General features: G+C 39.3%; 1 protein-coding gene across 3 annotated transcripts in view; it reads right to left on the bottom strand.

The window, feature by feature from the left end:
- Positions 1-23024, bottom strand: part of KDM4C (lysine demethylase 4C) — a 518173-nt gene that overhangs the window by 43395 nt on the left and 451754 nt on the right. For all 3 annotated transcript variants that reach the window (XM_071216722.1, XM_058301838.2, XM_058301837.2), the window contains one exon: positions 7801-7971. In XM_071216722.1, coding sequence (XP_071072823.1) covers positions 7801-7971 — 171 coding nt within the window. The remainder of the gene's footprint in view (positions 1-7800; positions 7972-23024) is intronic.

Here is a 23024-nt window from a genome sequence, read left to right as displayed (position 1 = left end):
TGCACCTGTGTGGAAGATGTACTGTGTTGATAATGAGGCAGTATGGAAAATATGAGCCAAATGTACACTATGAATGTGGTAACAATCAGATGATATTATCTTATCTGTAGCAAATGTTCCACCACAGTATGGTGTGTTGATGGAGGGGTATTGTTTGGGAATTCTGCATATATGCATGATTGTTTTATAAGTTTATAACTTCTGTTATAAAAAAATATATTTAAAAAATAATAATAGGGTGGGTTGGGGGAAAAATACATCAAATGTAAGATAAGGACTATGATTAGTAGTAAGATTTTGATAATATTGTTTCATAATTTATAACATATGTCTCATGATAATGCAAGGTGTTGGTGGAGGGGTGATGTATGGGAGCGCTGTAAGATGTTATGCATGTTTGCTTTGTAAGTTCACAACTTTTACTATACACTTGACTGTTTATGTATGTTCATATATAAATGATATAAAGATAACAATAATAGGGTTGTTTGTGGAAAATACTTTGGTTAGTAGTAATAGTTTGACAATGCTCAAATCATTAGTTAAAAAGGTTTAACAACAATGCAAGTTATTGGTAGTAGGGTGAGTTATGAGAGTCCTGTATGATGTTATATATGTTTGTTTTGCAAGTTCACACCTATTATTATTTAAAAAAAAAAAAAGTGCACTGGCATCTTTCCTGAACCTTTTACCAAGTGCATCTGTGCCCTCTTTATGGGTCCCTGGCCCTGTTTTGGCTGGGATAACTGTCTTTGGGAAGTTCTCTCTGGGGTGATTCTTCTCACAGAATTTGCTGTCTAGGCAAAAGCAGCTAGAGGTAATGAAAGTAATGTAAAAACAAACAAACAAACAAAAACTGTGGAGGTAAACTAGAACAGATCAAAATGAGAAGGAACAGAGGAAAGGAAGAATGCACCTAGTGGTGAAACAACTGCACAAATACTGCAATCTTAAAAAATTGTACTGCATATCCAGGATAAGAATCAGATGAAGAAGAGTTGAAAAAAATCTGATCAGTTAAACAGGGGCAATTCTAAAGGTCCAGAATAAGTTCAACCAAGAGTCAAAGAAGAGCCTTAACACAGAGACAATCAACAATAAAACTCTAGGCAAGAGAGGGAAAATGACCTTCAGAATAAACTCATGAACAAAAGTAGATGCCTAGACACCAGCAAAAAATTAGAACCCGTACTAAGAAACAGAAGTATATGGCCCAATGAAAGGAACACATTAAAATTTTGGAGAGAAGACTGAATTTGAGACAACTAATAAGTGATGTTCAAACAAATCTGCTAAATCAATTCAAGGAGATGAAGGAAATATGGCTAAAGAGATAAAGGACACTAAGAAGACACTGGGTGAGCATAAAAGCTTCCCTTGGAAGAACAAACCAACTGGAATTAGGTGAAGCCTTTTATCTCATAGGCTCCCAGCCCTGCTTTCAGGATACAGAAGCAAGGGCACCATTCTTGAGCAGTTAAATGCCATGTGGGCGAACTGCAGAACCTTGAGCAAACAAAAGTCTCTGGAGCCTTCTCTGGCAAATATCCATTGATTAAGGAACAACTGGATTGCCTGGCAGGAGAGAGGGGCATCATTGTGGAGCAGAAATACACAAAAGACTGGGATGGGGCAAGACTTCCCAAGGTTGAGATGGCCTCAATGAAGAGGAGTCTCTGGGTCAACCTGCTGTCCGCTACCATAATGTCTGCAGGTCCACCTGACTTGAAAATCCCAGAGCATCTAAAAACTAGGAGCAAAAAGGGGTCCAAAAATGCTTCCCAGGATTATAGAGAACAACTTTTTTCTTACCTTTCAAATCCACTCAGATATTTTATTTTACCTCCAGACTACCAGAGTCCCATACACCTATGCTTGCCAAGTGGGGACTTGTGGGATGCGGAACAACATCAGCTTCCCAGGATATGCCCACAGTATGCCATGTTTTGGTATCAGGGAAGGCACAAAGTCTTCTACAACAATTATACTAAGTCATAAAGAGAAGACTTCCTGGAAAGGTGCCAAAAAGTACAGAGACAGTGAGCAATGGAATGCAGAAGGGACTGACTTGCATTCTGGACCCAATTTTGTCACCACCTAGATTTGTGAGCTAGGTAAAATCAAAACTTTTGTGACTTGGCAAGTATCACACCAATGAAATAGGCAAGAACTTACTTTGGATCAGGGCTTGTTATGAAAAGCAAGTTAAATAACACTTAAGAACTCTCTGAAAAATACAAATGTAAATGACAGGGACCATATTCTTTATTACAAAATCTGAAAGATACTGAGCCTACCTCACATCTAGAGGAAACAAAAATCTCATGCATGCAGGCACCCATTTAACCTAACAATAGGTACAAAGTCCTCTTCTGTCTCCAAATTTCATCAGTACTAGAAAAGGTCAGATAAACTTGATGGGGCAGGGAATAAAAGAAAAAAGTTTTACAGACTGAAGTTAATATCCTAAAAAATCTGGCCTGGGGCCTACTATACACCAGGCATTTAGTTCATTTAGCTCATTCAATAATCCTAGAAGGTAGGAATTATTACTTCCTTTTTAATAGAAAAATTTGAGGCTCTGAAGTTTAAGCTATTTGCCTATAAGTAAGAAAAAAGTTAGCTCTAAGAACCTCACAATTTGTACTGTGGAGTCTACAAGTACATGACAGTCCATCCACAGAATCCTGAAGAGAACAGTTCTCCAGCTTCTTTCACATTTCAACAGGGCCTGAAAAATGTAGCAAGTCCTTATGGAAATTTCAGTGATGGACTCTTGCTGTCAAATTTCTAAAGGGTCCTGTTTCTCATCTCATGCCCAGTGGTGAATGTTAAGTGCTTATTCTAAAACAATACGGTTCACACTGCACCATCCTTCTCCCTCAAAATGAGCTCTAAGTTCAGACTAAAGGAAGTAATCGTCGCTCTACTGTCAACATGGTCAGGCTGAAGGGTCCCAGGTTTTAGCTGATGCTAAGAGGGAAACTTGGGATCTCTAGGCTCACTGAGTTCTTTCAGACAGGCAACTTTCATTCCCAGCGAAATAGTGGGAGACAAAAAAATTCATCAACGGGTGTTGCAATTTCATAAACTGACAGATGGAGGCGTGTAGCAATACATCTTATTACTTCTCTTGACAGCTACAGATTGCATGCAGAGTGTTAACTGGGCCGATACACTCATGCTGCAGGTGTATTATACAGAGAAAATTTTGGACATTTTTCTGACCATCACAGAAGTAAAGTACCTAGGTATGGAAAGAAATTTCCTGGTAGTCCAAAGAATGTTACTCCTTACTGCTCCAAATACTCTCTGTCATCACAAATCTTAATGCAGACATTTTAGTAGCTGAAAAAATTATTCTCAAATATGCAGAGGTCAGCCTGCATCAAAATTTTCTCATTTGTTAAGTTTATAAAATGATTTGTAACCAATGACTTTATAAATAAAGGAAGGTAATTTCCTTTAATAAAGTATCAGGCTTCATAAGGGATTATATTTATGTCATATATAAATAGCTTCAGATGATTAAATTTGATATTCTAAACTTAAGAACTTTAAAATAACATCTTAAAGCTATATCTCCATTTATATAGTTAAAAACTGAAGCTGTGCTCTCTCCTTGTAGCAGTTCTAAATTAGCAAGTAAACAGAGCTTAGAGAAACTAGTTCCTCAATAGCCAGCAACACTCTATCACACTACATTTGACGAGTAACTCTTCCCAGCAGTACTCACACCTGAGATGCACATTGTATAGATTAGGGAGTTTTAGGACCCTAAAAAATCATGTTCTACCGTCAGGTTCAGATGCCACAGGCATATTATCTAATGAAAATGGAAGATTTCTCTAAGAAATGTGAAATTTATTTAGTGTTTCCTCCAAACAATTATAGCTGTTCTGCCACAATCTGCATGATATTGAGACAGAGCCAGACCTGATAAATTTTTCTTATCTCCTGATGAAATTCCCTATTAGGGTCCTGAACAGTGTCCCTATCTCCCAGAGGAAAGTTCCAATGTAGGTAAACATCAAAACCAGAAGTGAGACAATCAGCAATTGAATATGGTTTCAACAGTAAAGAAATTATATTTGGTGTCTTGTTTTCCTGCCTGGCCTAGTCATAAGTTACTCTTCTGTGACCACTCCAGGTAGCCCTCCCCTGGACATAACCATGATTAGCAAGGCCTGTACCTCTATATGGCTTAGGATAAGAAAGGCCTGAGCAGTTTCTTCTCCTGAAAGGTCCCTGCTGCTTCTACCCTTTCATGCGGCATAATTTACCAGCAGGGCAGGTCCTCCTGTATGGTCTGGATAAGAAGCCTCCCTCAGCTACTCCAAACAGCCCTTGCCACTTCTGCTTTTCATGTCATATAGTTTGAATCCTCTAATCTCCAGTATCTACGGCAAAATCCCACCCCACAGCTCTCGGTCACAATTTAAAGGCAAAAGCCCAGGCCCCAAATGTGCTTTTGTCCCCCCTCCTCCATGGACCCTCACAGGAGCCTACTCTTATTCACCCCTCTCCTCCTCCAGGCTCTCTGATACATTAAAACTGACCTTTCATGGAGTCTCAGCCGGCTGATTATCTTTATTTGTGTCTCATCACCCAAGAAACTTTCACATAACATCAGAAATAATGGTGCATGTGCAGTGAGTGTGTGTGAACACACATATATCATAAGTAACAGATATATATATATGAATACATTTATAATATACTTAACTATATACATGTATCATATCTTAAAAGATAACATCAAAATTTCTGTTTTTCAAATTCAAGTCTGGCTGATATACTACAAAGGCATTTAATCATATAGCTTTCATTAATTTCAGTGAAGACAGGCTTCAATCATTGGTAATCCTTTACATTTTAAAAGTTTGCTTAGAAAATCCATGACTACCCTATCAGGAACCTAGATAACGACCAAGGCAAACTACATGACTAATGAAGTGGATCTGCAGAGTGCTATGACCCTCCTAAAACAACATGGCTGCTCCAGAGTCAGACCCTCCTAAAACAACATGGCTGCACCTCAAGGAAAGAGTCTTCTAATATGCACACATCCAGTGCCCAGCACAGATATGAAAATAAATTTTTAGGAAAAACTATGCCTAAAGAGTCACCAAAGAAGTGACCTGGGAAGCCTTATCAGCACCAAAGTATGAAGGAAGAGACCATAGCAGCTAAACAAATGGTTAGAAAGTACATGAAATTTGAAAACACAACTTCATTGAGATATTCCTCCTTGGTATAAGAGACCTGGAACAAGCATCCAAAAATATAAGAGATTGGGACGGAGTGGCAGGAAGTATTGAAGGAAAGAATGGTTGGGTAACTGAGAAAAGATCTGCCTACAGAAGATAAGAGATTTTTTTCCTTGAGTAATGATCATTACACATTAGGCAGATGCTGCCTCTCCAATCTATGTCAACTCACCCACTGTGTGTGCAATGCCCTCCAAGACTATAGATGGGACTTGACACACACATGTGCCGATACACATGCACACAGACAGACACAGGCTGCTAAACCTCAAATCCTTATCAAATATACTAAGTAACAGCTAACTGAGTGGTAAAGAATTTTGCTTTTTCATTCTTCTTGATTTGAATGCCCAGGTGTTCCTGAACAATCTTCTAAATGTTAGAGCCTAGGTCCTTCTCACAACATTCAGGCATACTTAATCATATCTGGTTTGGGGTTCAGAAAGAGAAGAAATGGAAGGTGTCAAAGGGAAGAATTTCAGAAAAGTGCTAGGTCACAGGCATTATTTTCCAATGTACAAGCTGAAGACACTGCAGGAAAACTTCACACTGACTGGGTGTGCAGAGGCTTGAGATGTGACAGAGAATTGAGGATTTATTAAACAGTGTCACACATATAGACCTAACAATTTTGCCTTTTTAACCCTTGCTCAGGGTTTGGGATTCATTCTCAGAAGTTTTTTTCCCCACCACCACCACACTCACCAACAAAGGGATTTTCTTTCTTTTGCTGGCTCAGTATTCACAGTTCACACAAAAGAGGGTTAGTTCTGAAACAGGTATGTACTCTGGCAGGGATAGTGAAAATCCAGGGGTCTCACTCTCCTGTATATTTTCTTGCCTTTCTTGCCCTTGCATATCCCTTCTCTTACTGCTTTAAATGTCCTTTCTTCCCAGAGGTCAAGAGGATAGGTTCTGGAGTGGGACTGTGTAGGACTAAATGCTATTTCTGGTACCTACTAGCTGAATGTCACCTTGCAAAAGTATTTACCATTCTGTGCCTCAGTTTTCTCAGCAAAATGTGGAAAATAATAGTGCTTAGCATGTAGGTTTGTGAGGATATGATAATGTGCTGAGTATACACAGGTCAAGCTATGGAGTAGTAAGTGGCACATGGTAAATACCAGTAAATCAGTTAATAGATTAACCTCGAATTCTCTTATTGCAGTCTTCCAAACCCAAAAGGTATAGACTGCAATTCCTGGGCCTCCACAGTACATTACATCTGTTTTTTTTAACCACTGTATGGAAATCACCCATTTACCAAGCTGCCTCCCCTTCTAGACTGTGGAGAGATGACATTTTCTTTCTCATTATGATTCCCAATCCCCAGTGGGATGCTTGGCACATAGTAGGTGCTCAGTGAATGTGGAGTGAGGGCTGCTACATATGAATGGCAGTAGCAACACAGAAAACTGAGGCTCCAGCTAGAATTTGGCAAAGATAGACAATTTATGTTTTGGTGTATGAGCAAGCTCTGGGATTTTTAATTTGTTTAAATTCATTTCTTTAAAATCTTTAAAATAAGGTCACCTCTGCTTACAAACTTGTTCCTCTTAAGGGTATAGAGAAGTAAGCATATGGCTGCATCACTGTTTCTTCAGCCCCAGGAGACCAAAATCCCGTAAGTATTTATGAAGAATCTCATAAAGTTACATTAAATTTCAATTGTACCTAAAACATATTACTATTAAAAAGTTTTTAAGCAATGTCTTTCCAAATACAAAGAAAAGCAAACCATCAGCAGAGACCTAGGACAAGGAGGAGGTTACAAGCACATTACTGAGATCTGGCTCCCCAAACTGACATTCCTTTTCATGGCAAAGGTATAACAATGGCCACCAGACTAACTCTGATTTCGGTTATGTGACTTGATCTCAGTTTCAAACAATCTTCTGTGGAGACTACTCTTCTTATGCAATATCCTGCTAAAAAAGCAATGCCTGAGATGAAATAAATCATTGCCCCTGAGACAGATTCACTAGTTCCTCTGAATAAACCCAAAGGTATTCATTATGGGGACAAAGGAAGGAGGGTACACACACACGCACACGGTCATGGTCGGGGCCCTGGGTAAGAAACTCAGTAAATGCCATGGCCCTTTTCCTTGTGATTTTTGTTACTCCCATGTGTGACATCCACAGATTTAAACACACTGGTTGGTCAGATTAATAAAAACCATATTCTTCATAAAGCATAAAGAAGTCATAAAGGAATTAAAAAATGTTAACACTTGGTAAAAGAAAATAATGGATGGATTTCCATTTTACTTTTCCTGGCCAAATACATTTCTCATTTAATGAAAAGAACTTGGGGAGACTAGTCTAAGCACACCTGGACGCTATTTAGAATGACAACAGCTAGGGAGCTTCCTGAAAACCATACTTCTCTGGTGTGAAAAAAAAGCAAACTTGAATATCAAGTGAAAGGAACCATTCAAAAGGTCAAAAGAAACATTCTTGAAGGATTCAGCCTGTTTAGTTCTACAAAAAGTAAACTGGGTAGCAGGCACCCAAGGAAACCTACTCACCACGATATCCTCAGGAAATGTGTCTCTGCTGAAGGAGCCATCATCAAACATGACCTCGTAGAAGGTCTGTGATGTCACAGCGATCACTCTGCAGCTATAATACCGGGTGTTCCGATGCTTCGTGATGACCGTCTGACCCATGGAGATGGCCTTCTCACAAACTTTGGACTTCTAAAAGAAGGGGACAGAGACCGAAGAAAGGGAAGGAAAGGAAATAAAAGAAAAATTTATTTAGAAAACAATCACTGATTTGGCCAAGATATTTTTAATTTAACTTTTTATTGGGGACTAAATTCAAACTTACAAAAAAGTTGCAAGAATATAAATAGGACAAACAAAATCCATATACCCTTTAACTCCTTATCCACATTCAACTATTGTTAACATTTTACCATGTGCTTTTTTTTTTTACATATTCTCTGTCTCTATTAATGTGTGTGTGTGTGTGTGTGTATACATGTCGATGGATATATAGAAAAATCCCCTGAACCATCTGAGGGTAAGATGCATATGTCATGGGCTTTTAACCCCAATACTTCAGTATATATTTTCTAAGAATGGGGACATTCTCTTACATAACCACAGCACCATTACTATTACTAATTTTACTAAATTTAACATTGTTACAATTCTTTAATCTACCATCCATATTCTAATTTGTCAACTGATTCAGTAATGACCTTTAGGGTAGAAGATCCAGTCTAGGACCAGGTACTGCATTTAGTTGCTGTGTCTCTTTAGCCTCCTTTAATCTGGAATATGTCTCTAGCTTTTCTTTGTCTCTTATGACAGCGATACTTCTGAAAGGTACAGTCCCCTCTCCCTCTGCTTTTTAAACAGAGAATTTTTCTGAGGGTTCCTCATGATTAGATTCAAGTTATGCATTCCTGGCCAGAACACCACATAAATGAGGTGTGTCCTTCTCAGAATATCACATCTGGAGGCCCATGTTGTTTGTCTGCCCTTTAATGGTGATGTTAATTTTGATCTCCGTCAAAGAGTTGTTTGATTATTCCATAGTGTAATTACTACTTTTCGCTTACACCTACTATGCAATCTATTCCTCATATCTACTGAGATTGAGTATCCATTAATAATTCTTTTCTGATCCAATCTTTACTATAATAGTGGCAAAATGCTGACTTTTCCTGCTCCAGCACTCCCTCCACATTTACTACTGGCATCTGGCATTCAGCAAGCAAGTGTCTCCTTTTCTAAACATCCATCTCTCTATTATGAGTATGGACTCAGTAAGTCCTCCCTCCCTAATTCTTTATACTTCATACTGCACTTTATTATTCTGGTGCTCAAATTGTCCCAGATTTGGTCAGTATGAGCCCTCAAGCTGGTTCCTGTGTCCTTGTGACATTATTTTTGTTTTTTAGCAGTTCCTTACACCTTCTGGCCTAACATTTTCTAGGCTCACCAATTTCCCTAAGTGTGTGGCTCTTTTAAGTGGGCAATGGTAATAGAGATGTTTAGGTGTACCCATACTAGAGAGTTATCTTTGTTTCTTGACTCTTTCATTGGATAGAACAATATATGCATGCAGATACATGCATATACATATATACGTATACATATTCACACATTACACACATAAGTATGTACAGATTATAGAAATCTTGAGTTCACAGTGATACCCAATCCACCCCACAGGGTTCTTTCTTGCCTCACCCAGTCCATATTTCTGTGCCCCTTTCTCAGTGAGAACCTAGCTTCCATAATGTGGACCCAGTGATTCATTAAATCCCAGTCTTTTCCAGGAGGGACACTTAGAACACTACTGGGAAATACAGTTTGTCATCAATCAGAATCTCAGTTCAGTTAGAGACTTTCTCTCTTTGCTTCCTGAGTTTTGAGAAAGATTAAAGACCTTGTAAGAGATAGATAAAGTACTATGTGTACTCTTTTCCTTCTAGAAACCAAAGGAAGATGTGCCCAAACACTTGATGCTCCCCACTAAGACTTGATCCCTATTCCCTGGAACAGACCCACACTGATATGAGCCATGAAGTCATCTTACAGGTGACATGACAGAAGACTGACCAGGGCATATACTATAGCAAGGCATCTATGGCATGGCTTCATATTCATGGGTGGGCAACAGGCACATTTAGGGGAAGACAGTGGTTAAGAGCAGAGTGATAGGAATGAGCACAGGCCCTGAAGCAGGAAGCTGCCCACTGTGTTGTAGGGAACTGCAAGAAGTTCTCTGTTTTTGTCTGGGAGGGAAAGAAAGGAAGGGGGAAAGACTATAGAATGGCCGGGGGCTCAGAGGTCAGACCATAGGGGTACTTTATCCTGTGAGTCTAAGGAAGACACTGACACTGAAGGGTTTAAGGCATGGAAGAAAACATGGTCCAGGTCTATATGGGTGGAGAAGAGGCTACCAGAGCTTACTGTGTCAGTCCAAGAAGGAGATGATGGCCTGGAGTCAGGAACTGAGGACAAGGATGCTCATGATTTGGACAGAGAGGCAAACCCCTTCCCAAAGGACATGTTCCTGAGGGTATGCTACTTTTAGAGGGAGCTCTACCATCTAGTGTCTCACGTGCCTAATGAAACAAAAGGACACTTTCCTCCTTGAAATCACTCCCCAGTGATTCCTGGGTTGGCTGGGGAAAATCTTCATTGCCAGTAGGTGCAGTTAGTTGTGTGAACATTTTCACAAAGGACAGCAGTTAAGAAGCCGGCAGTGATTTAAGTGAACTATTCTTGAAATAGAAATCTTGATCAACTTGTGCTAAAATAGTCTGCTTCCTACTTCATGCCCCTGTCCAACCCCTTCAAATATGTCTACCTTTTCAAATAAAAAAAAAAAAAAGACTTCGATATAATAATAAACACCAGTGGAAGCACAGTCTGCAGAAATATGTAATTGGAAATTGGGCCTACAATAGCTACCAGCTAAGGTTGTACAGGCTGTACACTGTACAACTCTAGTGGCAACACTCACAGCCCATGCAACCACATAAGGTAGCACTGCATGACTTGAATTAAGGCCAAATAGGGTTGCATCTTGGCAGCACTTTCCTGGAAGTAGTGTTCCTGTCAGTCAAACTGGCTTAAAATACTCATGGTCAGAATTACAAGTACTGTATTTTACTATGATATTAATTCCTTTGTGCATATTTTATTAGAATTAGAGTTCACTTTCTAAAGAGACAATATAGTTTGGGTTTGAATTCCAAGCTCTGCTTTTCACTAGTTGTGGGATCTTGGGGATGTTACTTAACCTCTATCAGTATCAGTTTGTTCATCTATAGGGGGATAATATTTATGTGAAAATTTTACCATAAAGACTAAATAGGATAAAGTACATAAAATACCTAAACCCATGGGCATAGATTCTCAGCAAATGTTTAACTGCCTTCATTCTAGGAAACTGAGAAAATACCTGAGACCCTGGCCCCAGGTTAATAAACTACTCTTTCCTATTGTACCTCAATACTTGGCTTGGCAGCACCCTGAGTCCACAATGACAAGGCTCAATCCAACCCCAAACCATGTGGGGGGAATAATGGTACCAGCCCTTTATCTTATCCTCTCCAGAAGGGGAAAAGGTAGTGCCAGCCACACCATCTGTGGCAGATAAAATATGTTCCCCAATGAAAAACATATTCTTAATCCTAATCCTTATTCCCATTGGCTTAAACCCATTTGCAAATATGACAAGAGTTGGAGTTGGGGTTTTAGTTTGCCACAGCTGCTATGACAAATATCACTCTATGGGTTGACTTAAACAATGGTAGCACACAGGAGGAAACCAAGGGCATAACCATGAGACAGAGGACTGCTACCATCAGAATGCTACCAACCCTGAAAGAAAGAATAACCTTGCTGATGCCTTGATTTTGGACATCTTGCCTCTGAAACCATGTGACAATAGATGCTTATTCTTTAAGTCAACTCACAGAGTGGTATCTGTCATAGCAGCCCTGGCAAACTAAGACCCCAACACCAACTCTTGTCATACTTGGGATACATGACCTTGTGCCTGGATAGGAAGGCATAATGTGGTCCTTTACCAACCTCCACCTGTTGGCCTCCCAAAGCCTTTGTTTTTAACTCCCTTAAGGCCCTGGCCACATGCCCCTTTCATTTACTGTCCCTCCTATGGTAGGGTGAAATCCATGAGTCAGTACCAGGGCTTGTTTGTCTTTCTAGTCACAATTTCCAGCAGTGTCTATGACTTAGTATATGTCAGATGAATGATGAATAAATGAATGAATGGAGAAAGAATGAATGAATTGTGAGGGGTCCATATATATTTTCAAAATGGGAGAATGATGATTCCATTTACTCACTGTCCAGAAATGAAAGGGAACTTTAGAAGGATGTTCCTCTTTCTTGGCATGGGTAGACATGTATACGGGTGGAAAAGGGGAATAAAGAGGGTTTATGGTGAAATTCACAGAATCTAGAAAGAAGAAGAGGTCAATCAAGGTAAAAGAAAGGCAATGCAGACATGATAAGGAAAAGGTTGATCTAGATCACAACCAATTTTTCTTGCTATGGCCATGAAAATTACAAAATTAGCTAGTTGGAAAGATGACCTACACACAAATTAAATATACACTCTCTATCCAAACAAAAATTCTCAGAAGCCTCAAGGATAGCCACTTCATGGAGCATACCAAGGAAAAAGGATTCTTTCATAATGCTATTTTGATAGGATTTCTGATTTATTTTTGCAGGAAAAAATGTATTGACAAGCATAACCCCATAGGTGATTATACACCCTCAAAAATATTTCCTATCAGAAAAGACTAAGAATCTACTGATGTTAAGAATGTCATTTCTGTGGTGTTTATGTGTGATGAATCTGGACTCAGATGGGATCTCCCTTCATAAGACTTTCATGCTAATGTGCTGGAGGTGCAGTTAATGTTGGGGTTTAAGATATATTTAGGGGATTTGAATCTCTGGACTGACAATGTGATAGCCAGATCCTGAGCCTCAACAGACTCCAGCACCTACAATCTGATTTATTGGACTTACCACACTCAGCTAAGATGGAGGTGAAGAAGGACAACCACCACACCATGGAGCCTAGAGTGATTACAACTGAAAATGGGAGGATTGCATCCAGCATCCAGGTGGAATCTGAGCCTCCTCTTGACATAAAGGTGCAATGGACACAACCAATCCAGTGTCCACATAGAAGAGGTGGCATTGGATTGGGAAAAGTGGACATAATGGACAAAGGGTATGGGGAAAGGCAGGAAGAGATGAGAGGTGGAGGCGTCTTCGGGACATGGAGCTGCCCTGGATGGTGCTTCAAAGGTAATCACCGGACATTGTAAATCCTCACAGGGCCTACATGATGGAATAGAGGAGAGTATGGGCCATGATGTGAACCAATGTATATGAGGTGCAGAGGTGCCCAAAGATGTACTTACCAAATCCAATGGATGTGTCATGATGATGGGAACGAGTGTTGTGGGGGGGGGGAGAGGGGGGGTGGGGGGGTGGGGTTGAATGGGACCTCACATATATATTTTTAATGTAATATTATTACAAAGTCAATAAAAAATAAAAAAATTAAAAAAAAAAAAAAGAATGTCATTTCTGATCAGAAAAGACAGACATGTTATGTAAGGAGCTTCATCAGATTAAAGAAATAGCTATGGCATTTTGAAGATTAGCGTGCAAGCCGAGGTTATGAAGTTGAATTTTCTTTAATAGGCACTACACAGAAATGAACAAACAATGTTTTAAAAAAAAAACTTCTGTTAAAGAAAAGCTAGAGTTAGTTTGAGGTGCTGGTAATGTGAAGACAATGTTAAGATTTTATGGAAATTCCACAAAAAAGCATCAAAGATTTTCTGGGAAGCAGTAACACATCTAGTTTAAACCACATGCCCATAGACATGAATTAATTAAATTCCTCTAATTACCCTCTGAGGTAGTTGCTGCATTCATCAAACAGATAAAGTAACTGAGTACAAAGTCAAATGACTTTAATCCAAGAGTTCCAAGCTGGCGAGAGGCAGAAGTGGAGGTCAGGAGCAGGTATTTGGTGCCCATCACATGGACACCTAGGCACCATCCAGCAGGAGAGCAAGTATGGGAAAAACAGAGAGGAAATAAAACCAGAAAATGGACTAAACGGAATTCAAGCAATTGCCAGTTGCCTAAAGAAGTTACATTTTCTTTTCCTTTATTTTTTTAAACTACCATTAATTGGGGATCTCTTGTTCTATATACCTTTTGCAGTACTTTCCCTGTAAGAATTCACTTAATCCCCTCAAATAATGTACAAGGTTGATTTAGCAACTTGGATCTGGAGCATATCTGGTGATGAAAAATGCAGAATGTATAACTACATATGTTCTCAGTTTTTATACCTATAGATATACAAACACACACACAGTGGTAGACAGATTGCAAAAATGTCCACCATTCTTCACTTCTCCCTGTTTCCAGATCCTTTGCGCTGTGACTTTGCAGCTCCCCTCTTATCAAGAGATGGGCTATTTCCCCATCTGTTTGAATCCGGGTCAGCCTGTGACTTAGCTTTCTCTGACTAAAAGAACACAGCAGAAATAATAGTATACCAGTTCAAAGCTTTTCCTCAAGCGGCTTTGTACACTTCTTTCTCGCCAAGGCCCTAGACTCTCATATGTGACGTGAACAAATCCAAGCTCTCCTGCTGGAGAGATGAGAGATCACAGTGACAGCTGAGGCTATAGGCATGTGTCACAAAGCTGTTCTGGCTGACTGAAGATGCTTGAGGCAGCCTGGCCTGGAGAAGAGCCACCCAGCTGAGCCCAGCCTAAACTGATGACCTACAGAATCATGAGCTAAACAAACAGTCATTGTTTTAAGCAAATAAGTTCTAGGACAGTTTGTCTCACTCACTCATTCATACACTCTATCTACCTGCCTATGTATATGTATGCCTAGGAAATGGAATATTGGAAGAAAACACATTAAAATGTTAGCAGCCCTTAACTCTGGGTAATGGGATTATAGGCAGTTTTATTTCTTTCTTTATGTATTTCTCTGCATTTTCCATTAATCATGTAATTCTTTAGTAATTATTGAAAACACTTAAGGTAATAGAGTCCTTACAAGTTTGCCATATTCCTTAAATAACAACCAATCCACATATAGTCAGATCTATTTAATGGAGATGTTAAAAAAGATAAAAATAAAAAGGTGAAAACAAATTACTTAGTAAGACAACACCACCATCATCATTTATCCATCAGTTCAGTAAATATGAAGTAAAAAGGACTTGAGGAAATAAACACTTTATAAAGTGGAATGATCTCAAAGTCTGGTTATAAAATTTCATCTGACTTATACCTCTCTCCTATATTTAGGAGAAATGTGATATAGCACAAAAAGGCACCTTTACTCTTTTTTTTTTTTTAAGATTTATTTATTTCTTTTCTCTCCCCTTATCCCCCCACCCCGGTTGTCTGTTCTCTGTGTCTATTTGCTGCGTCTTCTTCGTCTGCTTCTGTTGTTGTCAGTGGCACGGAAGTCTGTGTTTCTTTTTGTTGTGTCATCTTGTTGTGTCAGCTCTCCGTGCGTGCGGCACCATTCCTGGGCAGGTTGCACTTTCTTTCGTGCTGGGCGGTGCTGGGTGGCTCTCCTTATGGGGCGCACTCCTAGGGCATGGGGCTCCCCTACGCCCCCGTGTGGCACGGCACTCCTTGCGCGCATCAGCACTGCACATGGGCCAGCTCCACACGGGTCAAGGAGGCCCAGGTTTTGAACCACGGACCTCCCATGTGGTAGATGGACGCCCTAACCACTGGGCCAAGTCCGCCCGCCATACTTTGTTTTTAATAATCACCATTAAGATCTGTTGTTTCAATCAAATGAATAGATTTTATTCTCAGATTTTGGAATGTATTATGGAAAAAAAACTCTTATCAAGTTCTTTTTGGGTCTCATGATTCTGTATGTTCTTCCCATCATACCACGCTACCTCCAAGGTCAAACACCTGACAGACGGAGCACTGATAATAGGATCCAGTTATTTAAATGGAGAAGAATCTCTCTCCACAGATACCATGTTACATTCAATCAGGTGTGGGCTTACAAATTTAAAAGGGCCTTATTGCAAAGCTCTCTAACTTTCCTAAGACTCTTCTAATGTTAAATGCCCATGCTTCAGACAAAGATGGCTAACAGTCAATGATTACCACTTGGCTGCTGCTAAGGAGAAAAAGGTGCTCCTATACCTGGACTGGATTATCAAGAGCACACCAAATCCAACGGGTTGACTCCAAAATTTCAAAGCAGTGTTGACAAAATAGAATGAAAAAAAAACATGGTATTCCTTACCTAATGAGTACTCTATAGGAGTGAACTCTGGGCGAAAAAGTAAAAAAACAGAAGTCATTCAAAGCAAAGAGGAAAAGCAATTTAAGGATGGACATGGGGTGAAAAAGTGGCATTTAAATGAGCAATTATGGCAATTTGCTGACTACTCATTACAAGTGAGGCACATTGCTAGGTGATGAGGATTATAAAGATTGAGATTTCCTCTCAAGGAACTGAAAGGCTAGTGGAAAGACAGACATGGCCAATCATAATACTTTATGGGAGTTAATGTCAGAACTCAGGTGAAGGTAGGAAGGGGTCCTCAAGAGAAGGCTTCACCACAGGAGGCATTTGAACCAGGCCCAGCAAGTGTACCAGGAAGTCCACACACAGCAGGGTCATTCCAGACTGGGGTATTTGGTGCTGTGGACCCCTTTAACTATTTGGTAAAGTCCATGAACCTCTTCTCAGAAAAATGATTTTAAATGCATAAAATAAAATACACAAAGTTACAAAAGAAATCAATTATATTGAAATAATATTGAAAAAATAAATTTGTGATATAATAAGTGATTCTTTAATAATATATAATAATATACAGTGGCAGGTCTAATAACTATTGATATCTTAATTTCTAAGTTATGATGAGCATCAACAATATTTTGAGATGTCTGTTACAATCATATGATGATTTCTATTGCTGACAGTCACAGAAACTGCTAATGCTACTGTGGCCTATGTTCAAAAGAGAATTCCTAAGGTTTAGAGGATAGTGAAAGAAAATTATATATATTTTTTCACATTCTTTAGCAGACAAATTTTTTTCTTGTTACTAAATTATAAAAGATCTTATCATCCGGTATATTTAAAAGAACAAACTTCAATATTTTAACAACTTTACAGAAACTACACCAAGGTTATTTAGATAATGGTGATTTGTATATTCTGTCAAAGAAAGCGCACAGCCCAGCTTCCCAGCCAGCTTTTCTTCCCAAGAGCTAAAGTCCCCTTGCAGATGGGAGCCAGTACCTATATAGAGAATGCCAGAGTTATTTTGAGTGAACCCAAACATAAGATGCGCAACACGGGGAGCCCAGTTGAGCCTTGTCAGAGGGAAGGCTGCCCTCTGCCCCCAAGGTTGAGGAAGAGCTGGCCAGCAGCTCTGTGTGGGGTCCTATCCCTGCTGAGGTGATGTCTTTGGGGCCTTTGTCTCCAGCCATCCTCACACCAATTTGGACCAACAAAGGTAGAGACTCTTCTCCACCCTATCAAGAGGAGAAACTTTTCAGTGGGGTAGGTAGAGAACAGAGTGAAGAAGGCAGCAACATCTGACCCACAAATGGGAGTAGACCACTCTGTATGCAATAAACGCTTTTAAAAGAAAAACAAGGGGGGCGGGGGAGATGCATAGCAGTTAGGTGAAATTCAATGAAGGCATCTCTGTGTAGGGTTAGGTTATGATGACCTAAACTGACATAGAATCAAACTATACTGAGGGTTGATTTTGTACTGCATTCTCAAATATCATTTCTCCCCCTTGGGCTTTTGACAGTGGTCAAACACAGTTAATTTAAATTTGACCTCTAAAACAAGAGCTGAGAGGAAAGGAGTTCTGAGGGGTGGAATGAAGGAAGATTCTTATGCTTTGGCAAGTCAGATATTCCCTTACTGGACCTGAAAGGATCACCTGCGTTAACACCTTGACGAAGGGTCGCCCAACATCTAACAAACTGGGTCAAGGGCAGAGACCATGGGAAAAGTACTGATTTGTTTCTCTATGTACATAATGATGTGAATTGAAGACTGTAAATCCAAATACTGTCATGTATGGAGAAGCTCACAGAGTGAACAAGGCTAGAGAGTTAACAAAGCCAAGCCAAGTGACTTACTCAAAGAGCAGGCCAAAAAGCACATTTCCACTTATATCTAATGATTGTTTCACTTCTCAACTTGGTTACTGCTCCCTAATTTCTATGAATTAATTACTTGTGAGATATTATTGTGTTTTTTCAAGGTGTGCATCTTATAAAAATTCCTAAAGGTTTTTGTGTAAATAAATGAATACAAACTTGTTCTTTAACCAAACTTTTGTAGCAGAAGTCACTTACCTAAATATGCCTTATAATAACAGTATTGTTTGTGAACTTTCAAGAGTTAGGCAAAAATCCTCTACCCAGAAAACCCTAAATCCTTAGGGCTTCTTGAAGAAATAAAATGTTCTTATAGCACAAATGCACATGCAAACTCATGAAAATGTCACAAGTATTTAATTTTCTACATGCCCATTTGTTCACATGTACTTTTCTTATGGGTTTTTAAATATAAACATATAATACAGTGGGAAATGGTTGTAAGCAGTTTCCCAGCAGACTTAAGGTCTTATTAACGTTAATGTCTATAGAAGTGTAACGAACAGGCTGCCAAAAAGCTGAGAAAAAAACTAATTCTTTCTCATCTGAGTCATTAGCTCACCTCTGAGGCAATGCTATTGTTTAATAAGTGAAGAGGACTGGGATGGGAGAACCATCTTTAGAAGTAAGTGAACATTTGATTCACTGTGCTCATGTACGAAACTTTCAACAGGTAAGTACCACCTGCCTCCTATTTTGAATAATAAGCAATGTATTTTATAAAGAGATGAAATGAAAGTTCTTATTAGTTAACCAGAGGGAACTGGAGGGGTGTGGTAGTGGCTCACTGCTAAGCTGAAACCTGACAGGAGCTTCTCCTACAGGCACTTTGATCTCCTTGACTGCCAGAGAACTTGTGAGTCCCTGGATGCCTGCCCCCAGAAGCTCTGCCTTGGGCTTTTATATTTCAGGAGTTCTTCAGGCTTCCTGGTTTAGCAACGGTAAAACTGGGGGAGAAATATAGAGTCAACACAATCCCAGTCAATCACAGCATGCTTTTTAATTACTTTCCTTTTTTGCTGAAATTGACAAGCTGATTCTAAAATTATATGAAAATGCAAAGGACCTAAATACTCAAAGCAATCCTGGAAAAGAAGAAAAAGTTAGAGAATTTACAATTTGGGAGATATAAAATGAAAAGGGAGAGCAATCGTTCAATAAGATGACATTAATTTATTTTAAATTACCTCTGATGGGTCATTTTGAACAAGGAGAAGCCAAGGACACAGAGTAATCACCATATGGTATGCCAGCCCTGAAGGGTTATTTGGCTCTCAATTACAGTTGGTCAATGGGCTAAAAAGGGCCAAATAGATGCAAAAATTTTCTTAGCAAAACAAGGTAACCCAAAGCAAAATAAACAAATTAAATGGATTAACAGATTTTCCGTAAAGGAAGCCCAGGTAAATAATGAAACCAAGTCAGTTAATTCTAGTCACAGTTGGGGAAAAAAAAAAAAGACTGCCAAACAACAGTCCAAATGAAACTTCATGTGCTCTGGGATTTTTAATAATTGTTGAACCTCTGTGAAGATTCATTTCATCATCTGTAAAATGGGTATAGTCATAATTCCACAGGGTTACTATGAGAGTCAAATGAGATGATGCACTATATATGAAAGCTCAGAGTAAACTGTAAAAGGCACTATGTGCAAATGTTAGCTGCAATTATTACTGCTATGTTATCTTATCTACTTTGAGACACTGTTCCCAACAAAGGAAGGTGCTCACCCCAAGAAGGGGACAAAATTAGGTTGGAACAGGCAACTATGGCTCTATGAAGACACATGGCTTGTATGAGAATCCCAATTAGAGGGGGAGGGGGAAGGCGACAGGGAGAGAGCGAGAAAGAGGTTCCTAGGTTTCACTGGGTTTCACGAGAAACAGTCAAAGGAATAATGTAAGGAAAGTCAGCCAAAAGCTGCTACTGCCCATGACAACTGTAGCAGGAAGAGTGCATATTTTCCCTAGCTATCTCACCAAGCATAATCAAAGGGGATATATCCACACAGTCTTTAAAGTCCATTATCAAGCAAGCAAAAATATCTGTCTACTAGTCCATTCAGTTTTAACTGCATTTATGTCCCCAGCCCTGCCCTTGAAGTGCGGTGTATGGGCTTGATAAGTATGTGGGGTTCTTGTGAGGCCAGGAAGGGGACAGGAGGAAAGAGTGAGAGGGGCTACAGCGTGCACCCCTTCTTCTGCGGTTTCATTCCTTGTAGCCTTCCTGTGGTTAATCTCTGTGGTTCATACAGCCTCAATTGAAGCTACTTTCTCAGTATCTACTAAGGACATTGTTCTTTTCTCCAAACATGATGAAAATGAAATTGGTAGCAGATTTTAAGGTATAATTAAAAATTACTAAATATAAAGGTTCACAAACTTTGTATTATCTTCTAATTTCTGAGAAAAGAATGGGTAAAGAGGGAAAAACCTAACTGAAAAGTTCTACATAGTACTGAAGGAAGGACAAATAAAATGGAAAATAATTCAGAGAAACTGCTGCCCCCAAAGAAGGCTTTCATTTCTCCCTGTCTCCTGCCCCAAGCAAAAGCTATTGACTGCCAGATCAACCCAGTAATTTCTGAAACAAATTAAAAATTATATTTCATTGAAAAAAAAATAGAAACAGGAATTTCTAATTTCACTGACCAGCTTGAAGATTTTACCCAGTCTCTGGTCCCCAGTTTTGTACTCTTAGAATCTGACTTCACCAGCCAACTGAATAGACAAGTAAATCTTTCAGAGACAGACTCATGTTAACAGGCAACGCAGATCCTGAGCCTCAGCAGAGTTGCAACACCTATTCTCCGGTTCATTGGACTTACCCAAGTCAGCTGACAGGGAGATGAGAAGGGTCAACCACCACACCAGGGAACCAGGAGTGTCTACAACTGCAAGCAGGAGAATTCCATCCATCAGCCATGTGGGATCTAAGCCCCTTCTTGATTTAGAGGTGGAGTGGACATCACCATCCCAGGATTGACAGAATGGAGGAATATAATATGGATTGGACTGGACTTGCTGGTATTCTGCTATAGAACTGTTGTGACTCTAGCAATGGAAAAAACTGTATCAATGATGCGTAGACAGTGGCCATGGGAGTTGCTGAGGGCAGGGAGAGGGAGGAAGATGTTTGATATGGGGCATTTTTGAGACTTGGAGTTGTCCTGAATGATACTGCAGGGACACATGCCAGGACATTGTATATCCTGCCATAATCCACTGGATGTACTGGGGGGAGAGTGTGAACCACAATGTAAACCATGGTGCATGCAGTGTGGCAGTGCTCCCAGGTACATTCACCAAATGCAATGAATGTGCATTACTGATGAAAGGGAATGTTGATGTAGGAGGAGCAGGGGTGGGGTGGAGGGTGGGGTATATGGGAACCTCATGTTTTTTAATGTAACAAGTTTTATGTGATCTTTTTATCTTTTTTTTTTTTTAAAAAAAAAAAGACAATAAAAAACAAGGAACACAGAGAATGAACCCATCAAGTTATTAATGTCCAATGAGAAAGAGCAGAGTCATGTGAACTGGAACCTGGTGTTGAAACTCTCATTCTGTTGACAGATCTCTATGGGAAATCAAGTCATAATCCGAAAGCCAGTTGGTGGAATGGAAGTAAATGGAGTAAGCTGGAAAATGTAAGGAAATGCTTAATGGCATCAGGAAGATCATTTATCTTTAACATAGGGGTTTTTCGAATCCAAAACTTACCCTCCATCCTCAGAGACTTCAATACCCACAAGGACAAATCATTCAACAACTTGATCTCCTAATTCTTTTACATCTTCAGCCACCCACTGTTCTGGCTGCTGCTGAACCCTAACTCACCTCAACCTCTAACTTCAGACACTTCACTAACAATTCTTGTTTCTTAAACCCTGGGTTAAGCTTATCAGAATCTCCAGTCCATTGGCCACTCTACTTTCATACAATTTATCATTCCTCTCCTACCTTCAATATCTCACCTATCTGGCCAATTCCATAGAGCAACATTTCAAAGCTCCTTCTAAAGTCTCCCTGGCATGATGGTCATTCTGTTACATACGCAATTGATCAATTAGGATGCACCTGGTCTAGAAGCAGAAAACCTGTCTAATAGTGACTTAAGTCATGAGAACATTTATTGTAATAAGTAGTACAGAGGTGTGAAGTCTCAAAGTGGGATAGAAGCCCAACAATGGCATTCTAAAGATAATTTCCTGTTTATCTCCTAGTACATCTTTTGAGTTAATCTAGAGTTTTATACATCACATTTGTTGAAAGTGGTCATATACCACAGACACTAGAAAGAAATGCTGTAACTTAATTTAATTGCTTTTTCTATTGCTTGCAGTTAATATTCTTAAGAAGTTATAGTTTCATTACATTTTGTCACTATCTATGGATTTCATTGTGACTATGGCATCTAATTATGGTTTTCTACATAAAAGAATTGAAAATCCTGCCTCTTATGTAATACAACATACTGAAATGTCAAATACCTTTTGCTGTTGTTCATCTGTTGACACATTCCATTTATATTTTTCTACTGTATCTATGATGCTTGACTCTAATACAAATGTTAAAGTATGGGATTCATGTCACTAGTTAATTTTCTTAACAAGCTACCAGACAATATTGCATGCCTCAATTTTTTAAAAAATGAGAGTATAAATTGCTAAAAAAAAAAAAAACTTAAAATTTCCTGAGAATTGAGAAATATTAATTCTGTGGGGGAAAAAGGTGTGTTTTATATGAAAACACAGCTTTCCTATGCTAAAAAATGTAGCCATAATATGAGTGGTCTTTGGAGTGAGTGACTTGATTTTCCTCAGTAAATGGGGTCCCTGAAGTTGCGGAGCATCAACTGTCACATGTAAATACTCCTCACAGTGAAACCCTGGTCTACTGACTGGCCTCCTGGTTTTGCTGTGTGTTTTTGTAATAGGAATAACATAGGAACAGAGAAAACACAACACCGACAACTTTCTCCTGGGGATTCTAATGAGTCTGTTTTTGTGAATAAAAACCAAATACT

Source organism: Dasypus novemcinctus, chromosome 8, assembly GCF_030445035.2.
Source record: "Dasypus novemcinctus isolate mDasNov1 chromosome 8, mDasNov1.1.hap2, whole genome shotgun sequence".
Classification (NCBI taxonomy): Eukaryota; Metazoa; Chordata; class Mammalia; order Cingulata; family Dasypodidae; genus Dasypus; species Dasypus novemcinctus.
Note: the sequence above shows the minus strand (reverse complement) of the source record. Positions and strands in the feature narration are given on the sequence as shown.